The sequence below is a fragment of the Dendrobates tinctorius genome, unplaced genomic scaffold (assembly GCF_039654945.1).
Source record: "Dendrobates tinctorius isolate UK_male_01 unplaced genomic scaffold, ASM3965494v1 ptg000075l, whole genome shotgun sequence".
Lineage (NCBI taxonomy): Eukaryota > Metazoa > Chordata > Amphibia > Anura > Dendrobatidae > Dendrobates > Dendrobates tinctorius.
This window is the reverse complement of record NW_027361743.1, coordinates 9,309,824-9,332,070: the sequence shown is the minus strand read 5'-3', so window position 1 is coordinate 9,332,070 and position 22,247 is coordinate 9,309,824. Positions and strand designations below refer to the sequence as shown.

The 22,247-nt window shown below is 47.8% G+C and overlaps 1 protein-coding gene across 3 annotated transcripts in view; it reads right to left on the bottom strand.

Moving 5' to 3' along the window:
* MRE11 (MRE11 homolog, double strand break repair nuclease) overlaps positions 1–22,247 on the bottom strand; it is a 296,568-nt gene that overhangs the window by 221,396 nt on the left and 52,925 nt on the right. For all 3 annotated transcript variants that reach the window (XM_073582975.1, XM_073582976.1, XM_073582977.1), the window contains exons 7-8: positions 14,510–14,624; positions 9,184–9,369 (exon numbers count right to left, since the gene is read on the bottom strand). In XM_073582975.1, coding sequence (XP_073439076.1) covers positions 9,184–9,369; positions 14,510–14,624 — 301 coding nt within the window. The remainder of the gene's footprint in view (positions 1–9,183; positions 9,370–14,509; positions 14,625–22,247) is intronic.

Sequence of the window (22,247 nt, the reverse complement as noted above, 5' to 3'; positions counted from 1 at the left end):
AATTTCTTCCTGAAAATTATTGCAAACACAAATTCTTTGGTATTATTATCTTCATTTAATTTGTCTTAAATGAAAAAACACAAAAAGAATTGTCCTAAAGCCAAATTGGATATAATTCCACACCAAACATAAAAAAGAGGGTGGACAAAAGTATTGGCACTGTTCGAAAAATCATGTGATGCTTCTCTAATTTGTGTAATTAACAGCACCTGTAACTTACCTGTGGCACCTAACAGGTGTTGGCAATAACTAAATCACACTTGCAGCCAGTTGACATGGATTAAAGTTGACTCAACCTCTGTCCTGTGTCCTTGTGTGTACCACATTGAGCATGGAGAAAAGAAAGAAGACCAAAGAACTGTCTGAGGACTTGAGAAACCAAATTGTGAGGAAGCATGAGCAATCTCAAGGCTACAAGTCCATCTCCAAAGCCCTGAATGTTCCTGTGTCTACCGTGCGCAGTGTCATCAAGAAGTTTAAAGCCCATGGCACTGTGGCTAACCTCCCTAGATGTGGACGGAAAAGAAAAATTGACGAGATTTCAACGCAAGATTGTGCGGATGTTGGATAAAGAACCTCGACTAACATGCAAACAAGTTCAAGCTGCCCTGCAGTCCGAGGGTACAACAGTGTCAACCCGTACTATCCGTCAGTGTCTGAATGAAAAGGGACTGTATGGTAGGAGACCCAGGAAGACCCCACTTCTTACCCCGAGACATAAAAAAGCCAGGCTGGAGTTTGCCAAAACTTACCTGAAAAAGCCTAAAACGTTTTGGAAGAATGTTCTCTGGTCAGATGAGACAAAAGTAGAGCTTTTTGGGCAAAGGCATCAACATAGAGTTTACAGGAGAAAAAAAGAGGCATTGAAAGAAAAGAACACGGTCCCTACAGTCAAACATGGCGGAGGTTTCCTGATGTTTTGGGGTTGCTTTGCTACCTCTGGCACTGGACTGCTTGACCGTGTGCATGGCATTATGAAGTCTGAAGACTACCAACAAATTTTGCAGCATAATGTAGGGCCCAGTGTGAGAAAGCAGGGTCTCCCTCAGAGGTCATGGGTCTTCCAGCAGGACAATGACCCAAAACACAAAGCACTAGAAAATGGTTTGAGAGAAAGCACTGGAGACTTCTAAGGTGGCCAGCAATGAGTCCAGACCTGAATCCCATAGAACACCTGTGGAGAGATCTAAAAATGGCAATTTGGAGAAGGCACCCTTCTAAAATCAGGGACCTGGAGCAGTTTGCCAATGAAGAATGGTCTAAAATTCCAGCAGAGCATTGTAAGAAACGCATTGATGGTTACCGGAAGCGGTTGGTCGCAGTTATTTTGGATAAAGGTTGTGCAACCAAGTATTAGGCTGACGGTGCCAATACTTTTGTCTAGCCCATTTTTGGAGTTTTGTGTGAAATGATCAATGTTTTGCTTTTTGCTTCATTCTCTTTTGTGTTTTTTCATTTAAGACAAATTAAATGAAGATAATAATACCAAAGAATTTGTGATTGCAATCATTTTCAGGAAGAAACTGAGTTTTATCTGACAAAATTGCAGGGGTGTCAATACTTTTGGCCACAACTGTATGCTCCAGTCACTTAAATGGAAACGTAATACAGCCCCCAGCATTGGAGGTGGCGCAGAGCGCTGCTGCGGGGGCACAAAAGAATTCTGAACCGGCTGCTCCCGCGGCCCCTTCATTTACAGGATTGGTGGGGTTCGTGAGCGTTAGGAATTCGCTAGCAATAATCAATAATATTCCGAAATCTAGAAACCCCCTTTATGTCTAATTTACACCTCGATGTGAAAGCATCGTCCAAAATAACAAGTATGAAACATGTTTTAATGAAGCATCAAGGAAGCGGCTTCTCCACAGCGCTCCTGCCTCAGGCTCAGCTGCAAGAACATGGGAAGCTCGGCTGGGAGAGACAGAAAAGCGTTAAGCCAATCTCACAGCAATATGTCTCTATTATTTTGCCAAGAGAAGAAAAAGAAAGTTTTGTCTTAAAGTTAAAATGACAAAAACTAGAAAGGAATATATTACAGGAAAAAAGCATACAGGAGAGGCCGCAGTCTGTGCGCCGTACAGGAGAGGCCACAGTCTGTGCCCCGTATAGGAGAGGCCGTAGTCTGTGCCACGTATAGGAGAGGCCGCAGTCTGTGCCCCGTATAGGAGAGGCCGCAGTCTGTGCCCCGTATAGGAGAGGCCGCAGTATGTGCCCCGTATAGGAGAGGCCACAGTCTGTGCCCCGTATAGGAGAGGCCGCAGTCTGTGCCCCGTATAGGAGAGGCCGCAGTCTGTGCCCCGTATAGGAGAGGCCGCAGTCTGTGCCCCGTATAGGAGAGGCCGCAGTCTGTGCCCCGTATAGGAGAGGCCGCAGTCTGTGCCGCGTATAGGAGAGGCCGCAGTCTGTGCCCCGTATAGGAGAGGCCGCAGTCTGTGCCCCGTATAGGAGAGGCCGCAGTCTGTGCCCCGTATAGGAGAGGCCGCAGTCTTGCCCCGTATAGGAGAGGCCGCAGTCTATGCCCCGTATAGGAGAGGTCGCAGTCTGTGCCCCGTATAGGAGACGCCACAGTCTGTGCCACGTATAGGAGAGGCCACAGTCTGTGCCCCGTATAGGAGAGGCCGCAGTCTGTGCGCCGTACAGGAGAGGCCACAGTCTGTGCCCCGTACAGGAGAGGCTGTAGTCTGGGCACCGTACAGGACAGGCCGCAGTCTGGGCGCCGTACAGGAGAGGCCGCAGTCTGGGCGCCTTACAGGAGAGGCCACAGTCTGTGCGCCCTACAGGAGAGGCCGCAGTCTTGGCGCTGCACAGGAGAGGCTGCAGTCTGTGCCCCGTATAGGAGGCCGCAGTCTGTGCCCTGTATAGGAGAGGCCGCATTCTGGGCACCATACAGGACAGGCCGCAGTCTGGGCGCTGTACAGGAGAGGCCGCAGTCTGTGCGCCATACAGGAGAGGCCGCAGTCTGTGCGCCATACAGGAGAGGCCGCAGTCTGTGCGCCATACAGGAGAGGCCGCAGTCTGTGCGCCATACAGGAGAGGCCGCAGTCTGTGCGCCGTACAGGAGAGGTTGCAGTCTGTGCGCCGTGCAGGAGAGGCCGCAGTCTGTGCGCTGTACGGGAGAGGCCGCAGTCTGTGCGCCGCACAGGAGAGGTCGCAGTCTGTGCGCCGTACGGGAGAGGCCACAGTCTGTGCGCCGTACGGGAGAGGCCGCAGTCTGGGCGCCGTACAAGAGAGGCCACAGTCTGCGCCCCGTATAGGAGAGGCCGCAGTCTGGGTGCTGTACAGAAGAGGCCGCAGTCTGTGCGCCCTACAGGAGAGGCCGCAGTCTGTGCGCCCTACAGGAGAGGCCGCAGTCTGTGCGCCGTACAGAAGAGGCCGCAGTCTGTGCGCCCTACAGGAGAGGCCGCAGTCTGTGCGCCCTACAGGAGAGGCCGCAGTCTGTGCGCCGTACAGAAGAGGCCGCAGTCTATGCGCCGTACAGAAGAGGCCGCAGTCTATGCGCCGTACAGAAGAGGCCGCGGTCTGGGCGCCCTACAGGAGAGGCCGCAGTCTGGGCGCCCTACAGGAGAGGCCGCAGTCTGGGCGCCCTACAGGAGAGGCCGCAGTCTGGGCGCCCTACAGGAGAGGCCGCAGTCTGGGCGCCCTACAGGAGAGGCCGCAGTCTGGGCGCCCCACAGGAGAGGCCGCAGTCTGGGCGCCCCACAGGAGAGGCCACAGTCTGCTCCCCGTATAGGAGAGGCCGCAGTCTGGATGCTGTACAGAAGAGGCCGCAGTCTGTGCGCCCTACAGGAAAGGCCGCAGTCTGTGCGCTGTACAGGAGAGGCCGCAGTCTGGGCGCTGTACAGAAGAGGCCACAGTCTGTGCGCTCTACAGGAGAGGCCACAGTCTGTGCGCCATACAGGAGAGGCCGCAGTCTGTGTGCCGTACAGGAGAGGCCGCAGTCTGGGCGCTGTACAGAAGAGGCCGCAGTTTGTGCCCCCTACAGGAGAGGCCGCAGTCTGTGCGCCGTACAAGAGAGGCCGCAGTCTGTGCGCCGTGCAGAAGAGGCCGCACATTTATGACACTGGCCATTAAAGGGGTTGTAGCCTTTGTGATATCCCATTTGGAGGGCGAGGCACTAGCCTGGGTAAACCCCTTATGGGAACATAACGATCCTATAGTGTCCCAGCTCGCAACCTTCCTGGAGACTTTTCGTAAGGTCTTCAATGAGCCCGGCCGCCTGGTCTCTACCACCGAGTCCTTATTCAACATCCGCCAGGGTACTCTCTCTGTGGGACAGTATGCCATCCAGTTCCGCACATCGTCTTCTGAGCTTGGATGGAACAACGAGGCCCTGGTAGGGGCTTTTTGGCGCGGTTTTTCGGCTCGGATTAAAGACGAATTGGCTGGGAGAGACACACCTACGTCTTTGGATGACCTCATCTCTCTGGCAACGCAAATCGATTTGCGTTTTCAGGAGCGTTCCCACAAAGCCGCCAGGGAGAGAAGACCTTCTCGCTTCTCTTCCTCTACACGCAGCCCTCCTCGTCCGCGGTTTTCCTCCGCAGCGTCTGCACCGGAGCAAATGCAGGTGGACCGACTCAGACCAGCGGAGCAGCGTCGCCAGGAGAGATTTACACATGGTTTTTGTCTCTATTGTGGCAGCGCTTCCCATCTCCTGCGTTCCTGTCCGGTGAGGCCGGGAAACGCCTCCGCCTAGGACAGGTAAGAGAGGCCTTCCTAGGTGTCAGAGATACCTCTCTACCCTTGACCCTACCTGTTTTGTTTGTTCTGGGTTCCAAACGTTTTTCCGAAGTAGCCTACATTGATTCTGGCGCTGCCGGGAATTTCATCCAACTCGAGGCGGTAAAAAGATTGCAGATACCTGTCAGTTCCTTGGAGTCTCCCCAGCAGTTAGCTTCAGTCAACGGTGCACCCCTGCGCGAGACCGTTACCTTGGTCACCGAAGAAGTGGAGTTACAGGTCGGGATCTTGCACCGAGAGAAGATAGCCCTCCGTATTGCCTTCGTTATCACACACATTGCTTCTAGGTCTTCCTTGGCTAAGAATACATGAACCTACCCTGTATTGGCGATCCGGAGACATTCTTCGCTGGGGTCAGTCTTGCCAGACTAAGTGCCTTCGTCGGGTTCAGCCTCTCAAAACTACGCTGCCTGCCTCGGGCCCCACGGGTCTGCCCTCGGCTTACTGGGCTTTCGCCGACGTATTCAGCAAAAAGGAGGCAGAGACTCTCCCTCCGCACCGGCCATATGATTGCCCGATCGATCTTGTCCTAGGCTCAACTCCGCCCCGAGGGCGGATCTATCCTCTGAACCCCCTCGAATCCCAAGCCATGACAGAGTACGTTCAGGAGAATTTGGCCAGAGGCTTCATCCGGAAGTCTTCTTCCCTCGCCGGAGCAGGTTTCTTTTTTGTCAAGAAGAAAGATGGGTCTCTTTGTCCTTGTATCGACTATCGGGGTCTTAATGAAATCACGATCAAGAACAAGTACCCACTTCCTCTCATCCCTGAGTTATTTGATCGGCTGCGAGGGGCACGAATCCTTACCAAACTGGACCTCCGTGGAGCCTACAACCTCGTTTGTATTCGCTCCGGAGACGAATGGAAGACCGCTTTCAACACCAGGGATGGGCACTACGAGTATCTCGTCATGCCCTTCGGTTTGTGCAATGCTCCAGCGGTATTCCAAGAATTTGTAAACGACATTTTCCGAGACCTTTTGTACTCCTGTGTGGTAGTATATCTGGACGATATCCTCGTCTTCTCTCCTGACCTGCCTGCCCACAGGAGGAATGTTCGACAAGTACTGTTGCGCCTGAGGGAGAATCGACTGTATGCTAAGTTGGAGAAATGCGCCTTCGAGCAGACCTCCCTTCCGTTCTTAGGCTACATCATCTCCGACTCTGGCTTATGCATGGATCCGGAAAAACTAGCTGCCGTGCTCAACTGGCCACGACCTCATGGCGTGAAAGCCATTCAGCGATTTCTTGGTTTTGCAAATTACTACCGGCAGTTCATTCCTCATTTTTCCTCCTTGACTGGTCCTATTTCCTCTCTGATCCGTTAGGGAGCCAATCCTCATGGCTGGTCCTCCGAAGCCGAGAACGCCATCTTGTCTCTGAAACAAGCCTTCGCCTCGGCACCTGTGCTCCATCGCCCAGAGGCCAACAAACCCTTTATCCTCGAGGTCGATGCTTCCGCGACTGGGGCCGGTGCAGTCCTATCTCAGAAATCTCCCTCTGGTAGACTTGTTACGTGCGGTTTCTTTTCCAAAACCTTCTCTACTTCAGAACGGAACTATGCCATTGGAGACAGGGAGCTGCTCGCCATTAGGTTAGCTCTGGAGGAATGGAGGTATTTATTGGAGGGACCTGTCCATCCATTTACAATTTACACGGACCATAAGAACCTGGCTTACATTCGATCGGCACAGAGACTCAACCCTCGGCAGGCCCGGTGGTCCCTCTTCTTCGGTCGGTTTGATTTTGATCTGCACTTTCGTCCCGGCAACAAGAATCTTAAAGCTGACGCTTTGTCCAGGTCCTTTCTCTCAGCAGATATGGAGGAGGAACCCATGCACATCTTGGATCCATCCAGGCTCATCACGGTGGCACCGCTCTCCTTAGTGTCGTCACCTCCGGGTAAGACTTTGGTGTCCGAGAGGGATCGAAGACGGGTCTTGCGCTGGGGGCATACTTCTAAACTTGCTGGTAATGTCGGACTTAAGAAGACACTGGTCCTTGTGTCCCGTTACTACTGGTGGCCGACTCTCCTCCGGGATGTCCGAGATTTTGTCACCTCCTGTCCATCCTGTGCCAAAAACAAGGTGCCCAGGCAGCTACCTTCCGGTCTCCTTCATTCACTTCCAGTTCCCTCAGCTCCTTGGCAACACATCGCCATGGACTTTATTACCGATCTACCCAAGTCTGCAGATTGTACTGTCATCTTCGTGGTGGTAGACAGATTCTCGAAGATGGCATATTTCATCTCTCTTCCGGGGTTACCTTCTGCTCCCGATCTGGCGAAAGTTTTCATTCATCACATCTTCCGCCTTCATGGATTAACCCAACATATCGTTTCGGACAGAGGAGTTCAATTCACCTCTCGATTTTGGAGAGCCCTATGCCGGTCTATGGACGTCACACTTGACTTCTCCTCATCTTACCATCCACAGTCCAATGGTCAAGCCGAGCGGACTAACCAGAATCTGGTAAACTATCTCCGGCACTTTTCTAATGCCCATCAGAACGACTGGTCTGACTTACTCCCATGGGCCGAATTCGCCTACAATAACCATATCTGCGAATCGTCTGGAAAGTCTCCTTTTTTCGTCGTCCATGGGCAACACCCGGGTGTACCTTTACCGGTTCCTCCTGCCTCGGGTGTACCGGCGGCTGATCTTCTGTCCGGGGAGTTCTCCAGGATCTGGAAGGAGACCAAGGCCGCTCTCGAGTCAGCATGTGACACAATAAAGAGACACGCTGACAAAAGGCGTTTGGATGCTCCGCCATATCATCCGGGGGATAGGGTTTGGCTATCGTCTAAATTCATTCGTCTAAAGGTCCCTTCCCATAAACTGGGGCCCCGCTACATTGGACCTTTTGAAGTTATGACTCGTATTAACAATGTCTCCTATAAACTACGGCTCCCCGCCTCTCTTCGCATCCCTAATTCATTCCATGTGTCCCTTATAAAACTGGTCGTTCTTAATCGCATCCATGCCTCTGCTACACAGTCGCCTTCGCCTGTCTCCGCTGATGATGAGTTCGAGATTAAAGACATTCTTGCTATGAAAAAGCAACGAGGGAGGACCTTTTTTCTGGTCGATTGGAAGGGCTTTGGTCCGGAGGAAAGATCCTGGGAGCCTCGGGAGAATATCCAGGCCCCTCGAATTTTGGCTAAGTTTTTCTCCGGTCTGCGGAGAGGGGCGCGTAAAGGGGGGGTACTGTCACGTCGCGGCCGCAGGTCCCGCCGCGGTCCCCGCTGCTCCCGGCTCCCCTGCCGCCATCCCGCTCCCTGGCGGCTTCCACGCCGCGTTCGCGCCTGCCCCGGTCCTCACTGCGGCTCGCTCGTCTTTCTTACCTGGCACCCGCTCCTGCCCGTACCCTTTGCTCCAGACAGGCGCGCGCCACTGCCCTGCTTCCTGCTCCTCGACGGGCGCGCGCCCACACTGAATTCAGCAGCGCGCGCTCCCTTCTTTACCCCTGAGCGCACGCGCCCTCCTCAGCCTGCGCCTGCTAGGGTCACGACCCGGAAGTCCCTGTTCAGATGCCCTATATCAGGCCGCCTCTCCCTCCTGACGGTGCCTGATGATCGCTTGAGCCCTGCTTGTGATCCTGGCCCCCTTGTCTCTGTGCGCGCCTCTCTCAACCGGGCCTCTGCTAATAGTGCCTCTCCCCTATTCTCTGTCTTAGGTTCCGGAGTTCCCAGACTGTTCCGCTACGTCCTGGTCCTCCAGCTGTCTCCAGTCCGTGTCGTCAGCTTGCCTGCCCACCCATGTTCCTGATCTGTCCTCCTGCCATGTTCCTCTCACAGAGAGATTACCTGCCGACCCCTCTTGTGTTCCGTTGGGTCCCCGCGGCCCTCTCCCTGGGTACCAGCTGCCGTGGTGATAGTTACCCGCGGGCCTGCCCCAAACACTCCCTGTATAGGGGGTGGTCCACCTGGTCAGCTCGCCCGTGGGAGGTTCGTTGCCACGGTCCAGCGGGTCCACTCTCGGAGTACTACCAAAGTCTCATAGGGGTATTCCCATCTCTAACATCCCAATATGTAGTAGGTATAATAATAATATTAGCAAATACCTCCAGTTAGAAATGTAGGATAGTTCTTCTGATTCGCTTTGTCTCTTTCCCCTTGTTCAGGACCTTGGTTATCCATGGTTACGACCACTGATGTAGTAACAGTTATTTAGCTAGTTGCTAGTGGTCATAACCATGGATACCTAAGGTCTTGCAATGCCTGAACATGAAGAAAGAGACATAGTGAATCAGAAAAACCATACTGCATTTCTAATTGAAGGTACTGGCTAATATTATTATTATTACACCTACCACACAATGGAGTAGGATCTGTAGGATCTTGGAGATGGGAATACCCCTTTAACTACATAACAACAATTTTAACCTATAAGTCAAAAGAGATGAAGTCATCTAAAGGTACAGAAAGCATGTTACCCAATAGACGTACTTTTTTACTGCCTCTCCGGGGGACAGGGACGTGGCCACAGAACTCCCGGGCTGCGACACGTAGAAGAGCTGCTGCTCGTTCCTCACCGGCGCTATCTTACACTCGTGTTCATGGCCCCAAATGACCAAATCCAAAAAGTCATCCAGAAACTGCTCAGGGATGTAATTTGTGGCGCCGTGTTTACTTCTGCAAAAAAAAAAAAGTAAAAGAGACAATAAGAAAAGCGGCTATAACATAGATGACACAGAACAGTACGGTCGTTCATGACCACTCCATCCATATCTAGGGGACTAATGGAGCCAGCCGAGTGCGTACATGACTGGGACAGGTTTGGAGATGTCCGACCTCACGTCTCGGCTGCTCCCTACGTCTGTGTCTGTAGACGCGGCTAGGACGGGTTTTCAGTTTATCGATGAAAACAAGAATATGTTCAAAATGGAAAGAAACTGAAACTAAAAGGTGCAGATCTTGATCCATACATGCCAAACCTTGTAATGCCCAAAATTCTGCACGAACTCACTTCTTCTACCTTCATGGCTACGCTACAGGTTTCTTCTGTGTATAGTATCAAATTGAATGAAATCCTTAAGCAGCAAAGATGCCGTAAGTGAGATCACCGGAGCTCATTAGCTGATGAACTCCGGTGAACTTTCTCACGGCAGCTCAGCGCTAAACACTGCATGAGTGATTACACGCACCTATCGATGTGTAGCCGGCTGTCCTCAGGATCATCGTGGGACATTATGGATTATCTTCTCTGCGGACAGGTGAGAAATATAGTTGTTTATTATTTAATTCTGTTACAGGGGACATTGGATTCAGTGGAATGTACGATGACATGAGCACTGTTTAAATTACAGCCAATAAAGGAGTCTGTCATTATTTCAATTAAAAGGACTTTATTCTGGGGTTAGTAATGTGGGCGTCTTATAGACACCTCTCCATTACTACCCTCTGGACTTGATGTCACCTGACAATACAAAGGTGATATCAACCCAATACTATCACCCCACTTGCCACTGCACCAGGGCAAGTGGGAAGAGTGAGGTTAAGTGCCTCCCCTTGAGAAAGCTACAGGCGAAACTCACGTCGGGGCAGTGCTGGTGGACTCATCATGGGTATGAACTATTATACATGACCTATCTCTCTTGTCTTACTCTATACTTATGGCTATCGTAGCCCTTATTACATATGGTACTTTGAGCTTGACTATATAGGTGTATGGCACATTGAGTCTTGTTTTATTTGATGTATCTACTTTTAGCTCTCCAATATCATTCCTCCTTAATTGACATTTATTAATTGATGGTATTAATGTTTTGTGTATTGTTTCAATACATTTTTTTTTGGTGGCTTGTAGCTACTCCATTTTTCCTTCTTGATTAGTATAATGTCTGGAGTACTTCACCGCTTGATCATGCAGTATTGATCTATTGTGAGGCAGAACGGTAAACCTTAGTCCTTTACCTTGATAATGTTTTTGTGCCATATGAATTTTTTCTCATTTTTATTCTGGATGTGTCTTTTTTTTATAATATCACTATTGGATTAGTAACAGATAGGTGTCTTATAGACGCCTCTGCAATACTAATCTCTGGGCTTGCTGTCATCTGACAATACAAAAGGTGACATCAACCCCCCAACTATCACCCCACTTGTCACCGCACCAGGGCAAGTGGGAAGATCAAGGCTAAGTGTCTGAATTGGTGCATTTTATGGATGCATCATTTCTGGAATGGCTAAAGGCTGATGTTTTTAGTATTGGATGGGCCAATATCAATGGCCCCTTACTAGGCTATTAATATCAGCCCACAGCTGTCTGCGTAGCCTTTGCTGGTTATTAAATATAGGGGAACTCTATGTAATTTTTTTGGGGGGTTCCCCCATTTTAATAACCAGTAAAGGCTAAATAAACAGTTGTGAGCTGATATTAAAGGGAATTAAACAAGGAGAGGATAGCGTTCATACTAGTTGATAAAAACATATAATTTATTGAAACAATTCAATGTAAATACAAACACACAAATAGCGGGCAAGATAAGGGGTGAAACAGTGACAATAGAACCTGAGTAATGGGAGACAGAGGTGCTATTTGTATTGTAACGACCAAAGGTTAGCGCATGCAAAGGAATCAGTATGAAGCGGATATGGTAACCATCCTATTAATAATCAAGGTAGTAACATATATGCTACATGTACAGTTGCGGCCAAAAGTATAACACCCCTGCAATTCTGTCAGATAATACTCAGTTTCTTCCTGAAAATGATTGCAAACACAAATTCTTTGGTATTATTATCTTCATTTAATTTGTCTTAAATGAAAAAACACAAAAGAGAATGAAGCAAAAAGCAAAACATTGATCATTTCACACAAAACTCCAACAATGGGCAAGACAAAAGTATTGGCACCATCAGCCTAATACTTGGTTGCACAACCTTTAGCCAAAATAACTGCGACCAACCACTTCCGGTAACCATCAATGAGTTTCTTACAATGCTCTGCTGGAATTTTAGACCATTCTTCTTTGGCAAACTGCTCCAGGTCCCTGATATTAGAAGGGTGCCTTCTCCAAACTGCCATTTTTAGATCTCTCCACAGGTGTTCAATGGGATTCAGGTCTGGACTCATTGCTGGCCACCTTAGAAGTCTCCAGTGCTTTCTCTCAAACCATTTTCTAGTGCTTTTTGAAGTGTGTTTTGGGTCATTGTCCTGCTGGAAGACCCATGACCTCTGAGGGAGACCCAGCTTTCTCACACTGGGCCCTACATTATGCTGCAAAATTTGTTGGTAGTCTTCAGACTTTATAATGCCATGCACATGGTCAAGCACTCCAGTGCCAGAGGCAGCAAAGCAACCCCAAAACATGAGGGAACCTCCGCCATGTTTGACTGTAGGGACCGTGTTCTTTTCTTTGAATGCCTCTTTTTTTCTCCTGTAAACTCTATGTTGATGCCTTTGCCAAAAAAAGCTCTACTTTTGTCTCATCTGACCAGAGAACATTCTTCCAAAACGTTTTAGGCTTTTTCAGGTAAGTTTTGGCAAACTCCAGCCTGGCTCTTTTATGTCTCGGGGTAAGAAGTGGGGTCTTCCTGGGTCTCCTACCATACAGTCCCTTTTCAATCAGACACCGACGGATAGTACGGGTTGACACTGTTGTACCCTCGGACTGCAGGGCAGCTTGAACTTGTTTGGATGTTAGTCGAGGTTCTTTATCCAACATCCGCACAATCTAGCGTTGAAATCTCTTGTCAATTTTTCTTTTCTGTCCACATCTAGGGAGGTTAGCCACAGTGCCATGGGCTTTAAACTTCTTGATGACACTGCGCACGGTAGACATAGGAACATTCAGGTCTTTGGAGATGGACTTGTAGCCTTGAGATTAATTACACAAATTAGAGAAGCGTCACATGATTTTTCGAACAGTGCCAACACTTTTGTCCACCCTCTTTTTTATGTTTGGTGTGGAATTATATCCAATTTGGCTTTAGGACAATTGTTTTTGTGTTTTTTCATTTAAGACAAATTAAATGAAGATAATAATACCAAAGAATTTGTGTTTGCAATCTTTTTCAGGAAGAAACTGAGTATTATCTGACAGAATTGCAGGGGTGTCAATACTTTTGGCCACAACTGTAAGCACATGTATCGACGAATGTTCAGTGCAGCACTATGTGGATAATGGATGTTCAGTAGTCTGCATGTTATAGCTGAATAACAGCACATCCATTTTAGCCCCTGCACTGAAAACAAACACAGTAACATGCATAATACCACCCGTGGCTTTTAAGTGCGTATAATAAAAATTAGGTAAAGGATGGTGTCACGCCCCCTGAAGAAGCAACCAAAAGCGAAACGTACGTTGGGGACAATGACCAGGGTGCTACCCTAACTACACCAATGGGTAATTGCTGCTGAATTTGTTGTGTGTCCTCTTTCTACTACCGTCCTTTTCTCACCAAATTTTTTTCCAAAAAATAATTATTTAATAATTAAATTCATGTACAGTAAGCTGCACACACAATGTTCTAATTGTATACGTCACTGACATCTATAAGTCTATTCTATGTGTATATATCTATTCCATTCTATTGGGCCATGTTTGTGAATTTACTGCACGCGGAAGGTTTAATGTATGACTTAGGCGTGTAAGAATTGGACGGCACTCGCATGGTCCAAGTGACATGCGATTTCTTTCCTCACACCTATTGACTTGGGGAGTGTCGTCCGATATAAGAGGACAATCGCAGCATCCTCAGATTCTATATTCTCGGTGTGTGCGTTTATTTAACTCTTTAATTAGAGGTTTAGTAATGAGGATGTATGACTGTAATCACCTTGTTTTCTCACTGTGCTGTATGCGCTTTCATTCTTTTCCCCCTACCATCTCCACAGAGCAGCATATATTTAGAAGCAGCATGGAGGACAATAGACAGCAGTACTGTGCAGTGTAGCTGAGAATTCAGCTCATAATCCAGCAATGTAATCACCCTGTTTTCTCACTGTCCGTAATGCGCTTTCATTCTTTCCCCCCTACCATCTCTATAGAGCAGCAAATATTTAATAGCAGAATGGAGGACATTATGCAGCAGTCCTAAGCAATGTAGCTGTGAATCCAGCTCACAATCCAGCAATATAATCACCCTGTTTTCTCACTGTGTTGAGTGATCTTTCCTCCTGCCACTACCATCTCCATAGAGCAACATATATTTAGAAGCAGCAAGGAGGCCATTATGCATCAGTACTGTGTAGTGTAGCTGAGAATCAAGCTCATAATCCAGCAATATAATCATCCTGTTTTCTCACTGTGCTGAGCGCTTTGTCCTTTCCCCCACCATCTGTATAGAGCAGCACATATTTAGAAGCAGCAATATAATCATCCTGTTTTCTCACTGTGCTGAGTGGTCTTCCACTTCCCCCTACCATCTCTAAAGATGTTAATAGGCAGCTGTAATTGATCCCACAGTCCATCTTACTTTAACCAAGAGGGATTCCAGCGAATTTTCAAACTGAATTACATGTTTACGATGCCAGTGTCATGAAGAGTGGCTCCTGAGTGAAGAAAGAAGCAGCTTTCTATGGTAAGACATATTACAAAGTGTCTGATATTCGCTCATACTATTGATTTATGGAAAGTTTGTTGAGATGACTGTGACCATTTAAGGATCCTTGTTAAAAAGAAAACCGTGAAAATTCTGTACAAATGGCCTGGAGCATTATGGAATATTTCCTTGAACTCTATTCTTAATTGACACAGATCAGACGTCCAGGCCGAACCAAGGGGATCTTCCAGGGGACCTACCAGGGAGATCTGCCAGAGGACCGTACCTGTTCTGATGAATTACAAACAAGTTGAACCAGCTGGATTCCTCCTCACGGGGGCGTAACATGGTAACTTGTTTGTTAACAAACATTCTATAAAGCCTTTCATCTGGAATGGACCCTGCGGGGAGACAAAGCGGAACGGCAGATCACGAGACAGAACTGCTGACAAGAACGTAAATATGGAGCAGCGGGACGCCGGCAGATTATGGTAACACGCTGTAATTTCTCATTATAACAGTGACAGAATCAAGTATTACAAAATACAGTGCACGGTCCTGCTGATCTCAGCCTACAGTGGCGCATAGCTAGCTGTGACAGAAACAGAAGGCACAGTAAGCACAAGAACTATAACGTGGTGGGAATGTCAGCCTTAAAAAACAGTTTGTGTACTAAATCATTCCTTAACATAACTTCAAAGCTATGTGGCGCTCTAAAGACAAAGCTCCAAATCCTCTACATAATGCAACAAAAAAAAATTCTGTCTGCCTACAGCCACCACTGGGGGGAGCTTGTGAGCTTACTGCATACTGTTCATACATTATCCTCAGTATGCAGTGAGCTCCCCCTGGTGGTGGCTACAGGAAGAAATTTTTCAATTTAGCTCTACATTTATGCAGATTTGGAGCTCTGGATCAGATTAAAAAAGGTGCTCTGATCGCTTAAACAAGCTAATCAACTACACAATAGGACCTAACATGGTGTATATCAACTTTAATATCCATCTCACACGTACAGGGGATGTCAAGTGATCCTGTTCTATAGACAAAGGTTGTTAGCTGTCTTATACAGATAGCACCGATTGCTGCTGTATTACTATGTAGATGCCATTGTCAATCAATTATACCCCCCATCATATAAGATGAGTTCTGCTGTAGGATAGCAATCTTGATGCAGCGCCCCCTACCCATCGCCCTCTCCGTAGTCATGTCACTACACCTTAATAAGGCACATAGATGTCTCCCCAAGGACGAGTTTCCACACTGCACAAGCCATACGCAGCCGTGTGGAGGTGACAGAAACTGAGGTCTCACCTACAAAACCACGCTGTCATTGACCACCACATAGTGAAATCCCAACCTTACGGGACCGTCACTATGAAGCAACATTTCCAGCAGTGACAAGAGAAAGTAAGAAAGGAGAAAGATGAAGAGAAGTGTGAGGAGGAAAGAAGAATGGAGGGAAGAAATAAGAACAAGGTGAAGTGAAGGAAAGAGAGGAAGTTAGAGGGAGATGGAAGAAGAAACATGTTAGAAAGAGGAAGAGAGGGAGAAAGATGGAGGGTCAGTGAGAGAAAGACAGAGTAAGAAAGAGGGAGAAAGGATTGGAGGAAGTGTGGAGCAGAGGGTCTGAATGAGGCTAAGGGAGGAAGAAAGGAAGGAATGAAGACAGGACAAAGGACAGCTGGACAGAAAGAAAAGATGATGGAGAGAAGGAGTAAAAGAAGGGAGGCAGTGAGAGATAGAAGAAAGGATAGAAAGACAGATTGAGAAAGATGGAGAGAGAAATAAAGGAATGGTAAAAAAGAGAAAGAAGGAAAAAAAGAAAAAAGCAGAAAAAGAAAAGAACACAAAAACAGAAATAAAGAGAAAAGAAAAATAAAGAGGAGACAAAGAAAAAAAAGAGATAGAAAAGGAAAGAAAGAAAAACAAAAAAGAGAATAGACAAAGTTAGAGAGGGGAAGAGAGAATGAGAAAAATTAAAGAAATATAACAAAAGACAAGGTAGAAAACAGAAAAGATTTTGATGACTGTTACCGATTCATGCTGCAGCTGAAATTATTGGTCATGACTCAGACTCTAAAATTCTCAGATGTTCATTACTCGAATCAAGCAAATCGTAATGCTCGGGTGCTCGTTTCGCGTAACAAGTATAATGGGAGTCAAGGGGAAACTCGAGCATTCTTCCAGAAGACCCTATAAAGAGGTCTGGGGGGGTCCAAAAAATTGCTGAAATTGATGGAAACGCCACTGAAATGTAATGGTAACAGCATGGGAAAGTCGCCTGGACGCATCTCTGACACCCAGGTCACTGTCAGAAACAATATTGTCAAGAGTACTACGCCACTTTCACTGAGTGACAATAAAACATACAAAACTGAAGATAAAATGGATTTTACATGAAAATATGTCAGCACATAATTTTTTTCCTGTATAATGACTTGCATATAAGGCAAAATTAAAGAGAAGAAAAAAAAACGCCATCTTTCACTGCATTTCCCTGTCGTTTTTAGCAACAAAATAATTTAAAAAATGACGTGGGGTCCACCCTATTTTTAATAACAAGCTAAGGCAAAGCAGACAGCTGCGAGCTGATATCATCAGGCTTATAAGGTCCATGGTTACTGGCCCCTTCCCAGCCTAAAAATGCCAGCTCACAGCCCGCCACAAAACTGGAGCATCACATTAGATGTGCCAATTCTGGCGCCCTGTCTCAACTCTTCCGGCATGTCTGATGCAGTGGCAATCAAGGTAACAAGATTTGGGGTTAATGACAGCTGTGACTTGTCAAAAAATCAGTTAGTATTAATCAGTTAGTATTTAAAAAAAAAAAAAAAATCCCATGCAGTTCCAAACTAGTCCAACAATCCCGCATTGTCCCACGTCGTTTGAAAAGTATGAAGGGCCGCAACGACATTTCATAGGCTTTTGCAGCCGCCACTGCCAGGTACGCACCTCAGCGAGACCGGCCCGCTATGAACCGATGTAACTTCAGTGAGAACCGATGTAACTTTAGTGACGTCAGTGAAGTTACATCAGTTCTCAACAGCCTGGGTCTCACAGAGCAACGTGACCGGCCGTGTCACGCAGAGCACTGTCTGGCAGGCCGATGTGTACTACAGACGACTCCGCCGGGTCACGCAGAACCCAGGGACTGTGAGGTCCGGTAACTTTAAGGGAGCCGAGGGATGGGCAGGAGGATCAGTGAAAATTAATTTTATCCTCTGATTTCATAGGTCAGTGGGCCGAGCATTGGGTCACTGGTCCAAGATAGTCCCGATGACACGAAACGGCCCAGCCAATGACAATTATGCCAGTAGCCAACATGGCTATCGCATTACTGTGTATGGCAGGCAATCACCGCATGTTGACTGCTTGTCTAACAGCCATGAAACATGCGGGGCAGGCACTTGAGCATTGCGCTTGAGCATCCCGATACGAGCGTGCCCGAGCACCCTAATGCTCGATAGTTTAACGAGCAATGCCGCACACGCTCGCTCATCACTAGTAATTACACTTCTGCTTAATGGTAATTATCAAGTAATAAGATGATTAATAACAATTAAATCTGTAGGAATTGGCAATAAATGAATCACTATGGGAAGCGCAACGCTGACAGTTTCACAAAAACCTGCAAAATTGTTTTCCCCTCAAGCTTTAAACATGCCTCCATCACACCTATCCTCAAAAAGCCCTCTCTTGACCCATCCTCTGTATCTAGCTATCGCCCTATATCACTTCTCCCATACGCCTCCAAGCTACTGGAACAACACGTCTACCTTGAACTGTCCTCCCATCTCTCTTCTTGCTCCCTCTTCGACCGCTTACAATCTGGCTTCCGGTCACACCACGCCACTGAAACTGCCCTTACTAAGGTCACCAATGACCTCTTAACTGCCAAGAGCAAGCGACACTACTCTGTCCTCCTCCTCCTGGACCTGTCGGCTGCCTTTGACACAATGGACCATTCCCTATTATTACAGACCCTCTCATCCCTCGGCATCACAGACTTGGCCCTCTCCTGGATCTCATCATACCTAACAGACCGGACATTCAGCGTCTCCCACTCACACACCACCTCCTCACCTCGCCCCCTATCTGTCGGAGTCCCACAAGGTTCAGTCCTAGGGCCCCTGCTGTTCTCTATTTACACCTTTGGCCTGGGACAGCTCATAGAATCTCATGGCTTTCAGTATCATCTTTATGCTGATGACACACAGATCTACATCTCTGGACCAGATATCACCTCCCTACTAACCAGAATCCCTCAATGTCTGTCCACTATTTCATCCTTCTTCTCCACTAGATATCTGAAACTCAACATGGACAAAACAGAATTCATCATCTTTCCCCCATCTCACGTGACCCCCCCTACGAACCTATCAATTACAGTAAATGACTGCCCACTCTCCCCAGTCCCACAAGCTCGCTGCCTCGGAGTAATCCTTGATGCTGATCTCTCCTTCAAACCACATATCCAAACCCTTTCCACTTCCTGCCGACTTCAACTCAAAAATATTTCACGCATCCGTTCATTCCTCACCCAAGAATCTGCAAAAACCCTAGTCCATGCCCTCATCATCTCTCGCCTTGACTACTGCAACCTCATGCTCTGCGGCCTCCCCTCAAACACTCTCGCACCCCTCCAATCTATTCTAAACTCTGCTGCCCGACTAATCCACCTGTCCCCCCGCTATTCCCCAGCTTCTCCCCTCTGTCAATCCCTTCACTGGCTCCCAATTGCCCAGAGACTCCATTACAAAACCCTAACCATGACATACAAAGCCATCCACAACTTGTCTCCTCCATACATCTGTGACCTCGTCTCCCGGTACTTTCCTGCACGCAACCTCCGATCCTCACAAGATCTCCTTCTCTACTCCCCTCTTATCTCCTCTTCCCACAATCGCATACAAGATTTCTCTCGCGCATCACCCCTACTCTGGAACTCTCTACCACAACATATCAGACTCTCACCTACCATCGAAACCTTCAAAAAGAGCCTGAAGACCCACCTCTTCCGACAAGCCTATAACCTGCAGTAACCACCGATCGACCAAACCGCTGCACGACCAGCTCTACCCTCGCCTACTGTATTATCACCCATCCCTTGAAGATTGTGAGCCCTCGCGGGCAGGGTCCTCTCTCTTCCTGTACCAGTTATGACTTGTATTGTTTAAGATTATTGTACTTGTTTTTATGTATACCCCCCTCACATGTAAAGCGCCATGGAATAAATGGCGCTATAACAATAAATAATAATAATAATAATAATAATAAAATGATACAGACATGAGAAAATGATTAGCCAAAATATCAATGACCGAAAATTGAGATTTCACGGGGGAAGACACGGGTGGCGTGTCGATGCGGATATCATAGTGATCTGCCATTAATGTCTAACCTGAGACAACTTCAGGATTCATGTGTATGGAGGGGTTCAGGAGGTATGGGTATAGGCTGACGACAGCTACCCAAAGAATATGGACACCTTAACACTGTGCCAACCATGCACATAAATACCCTAAATGACCAGGCGAATAGTAAAACTACAATGTGTTTATATATTTACAGGAGGAACAAAACCTAATGAAGCATTAGAGAATAGAGGCTACTGAAGTGTTACAGTATTTATGACAGTCTCTAAAAATGGTTTCTTCTCTCTATGATTGGTGTCTCTGCAGCTTTAATTTACTAGACCCCTAGACAACCTCTAAGTCATTTGCCCTCTGTCTGCTCCTCATTCTGGGCAAATCTGAGAACATTTTAGCTCTACAACAAAAAATGGTGTCATTAATCTCATTTCAATTTTTTTCATGTCTTGGAAGGAAAATAGTTGACATTTGAGAATAAATTAGCATCAGTTCTGCAGGATTAGATGTGTCCTGAGCAGGAGATACCACGTGTGTGCTAGATAGTGAGGGATCAGGGCACAGAGAAGAAGTCTCAGTTTTTTGCTGCTGTGTCTGAATCTCCCAGCTCTGAGACGCTCTCATTCTGCTCCTATTACATATGATGTATGGAAGGACCAGACATGGCAGAAGAACCTGTGTCTGAGTCTGCGGGAGAAGAAGTGCTGCACAGTTCAGCCTTGTAATATGTCCTCCAATGCAACATGGAAGTATACGACTATGGAAATATCTAAACTTAATCACTGTGTATCCAACAATACATACTGAGGATGGAAGGATATGCAAGAATTATGCTTCTCAGAGACCTGTTAGTTTTTCTTTAAGAAGTCCTCCTACTCTGCGCTCATTACCTGTATTAATTGCCCCTGTTTGAACTCGTTACCTGTATAAAAGACACCTGTTCACACAATCAATCACACTCCAACCTCTCCACCATGGCCAAGACCAAAGACCTTTCTGAGGTCACCAGGGGCAAAATTGTAGACCTGCAAAAGGCTGGAATGAGCTACAAGAAAATAGAACCCCTGGCAAAAATTATGGAATCACCGGCCTTGGAGGATGTTCATTCAGTTGTTTTAATTTTGTAGAAAAAAAACAGATCACAGACATGGCACAAAACTAAAGTAATTTCAAATGGCAACTTTCTGGCTTTAAGAAACACTAAAAGAAATCAAGAACAAGAAATGTGGTAGTCAGTCATGGTTACTTTTTTAGACCAAGCATAGGGGAAAAATTATGGAATCACAATTCTGAGGAAAAAAATATGGAATCATGAAAAACAAACAAAAAAAACACTCCAACACATCACTAGTATTTTGTTGCACCCCCTCTGGATTTTATTACAGCTTGCAGTCTCTGAAGCATGGACTTAATGAGTGCCAAACAGTACTCTACATCAGTCTGGCTCCAACTTTCTCTGATTGCTGTTGCCAGATCAGCTTTGCAGGTTGGAGCCTTGTCATGGACCATTTTCTTCAACTTCCACCAAAGATTTTCAATTGGATTGAGATCCGGACTATTTGCAGGCCATGACATTGATCATGTGTCTTTTTTCAAGGAATGTTTGCCCCTGGATCGCAGCACTGGAGCTCCCAGGGGCGAGCGTGCCAGGTGTTGCCGACCCCTATACAGGGACCGTTAGGGGCAGGCCCTCGGAAGACAGATGCCGCGACTGCTAGACCCAAGAGGGGCGGCTCAAAAGACTGAGTGAGGGGTGCAGGACTGAGCACGGAATGAAGAAGGGGGTAGGAAGTACAGAGTGGGAGCTGGACGGAAACACGGAGTATAGGACTGGGCACTGGAGTACAGAACGGAGACACGGAGTACAGGACTGGGCACTGGAGTACAGGACGGAGACACGGAGTACAGGATTGGGCACTGGAGTGCAGGACGGAGACACGGAGTACAGGACTGGGCACTGGAGTGCAGGACGGAGACACGGAGTACAGGACTGGGCACTGGAGTGCAGGACGGAGACACGGAGTACAGGACTGGGCACTGGAGTGCAGGACGGAGACACGGAGTACAGGACTGGGCACTGGAGTGCAGGACGGAGACACGGAGTACAGGACTGGGCACTGGAGTGCAGGACGGAGACACGGAGTACAGGACTGGGCACTGGAGTGCAGGACGGAGACACGGAGTACAGGACTGGGCACTGGAGTACAGAACGGAGACACGGAGTACAGGACTGGGCACTGGAGTACAGGACTGGGCACTGGAGTACAGGACGGAGACACGGAGTACAGGACGGAGACACGGAGTACAGGACGGAGACACGGAGTACAGGACGGAGACACGGAGTACAGGACGGAGACACGGAGTACAGGACGGAGACACGGAGTACAGGACGGAGACACGGAGTACAGGACGGAGACACGGAGTACAGGACGGAGACACGGAGTACAGGACTGGGCACTGGAGTACAGGAGGGAGACACAGAGTACAGGACAGAGACAGAGAGTGAGAAGGGGAAACCCCTAAACACTGGGCCAGGATACCGTAGGAAAGGAACACGATAATCAGGCGTCTCCACCATGTTGGAGACGCCTGATATACCTGGTGCTGCCGGCTGATTGGGCGCCTAGGCTTCTGGGCGGGCGCTCCAGGGTT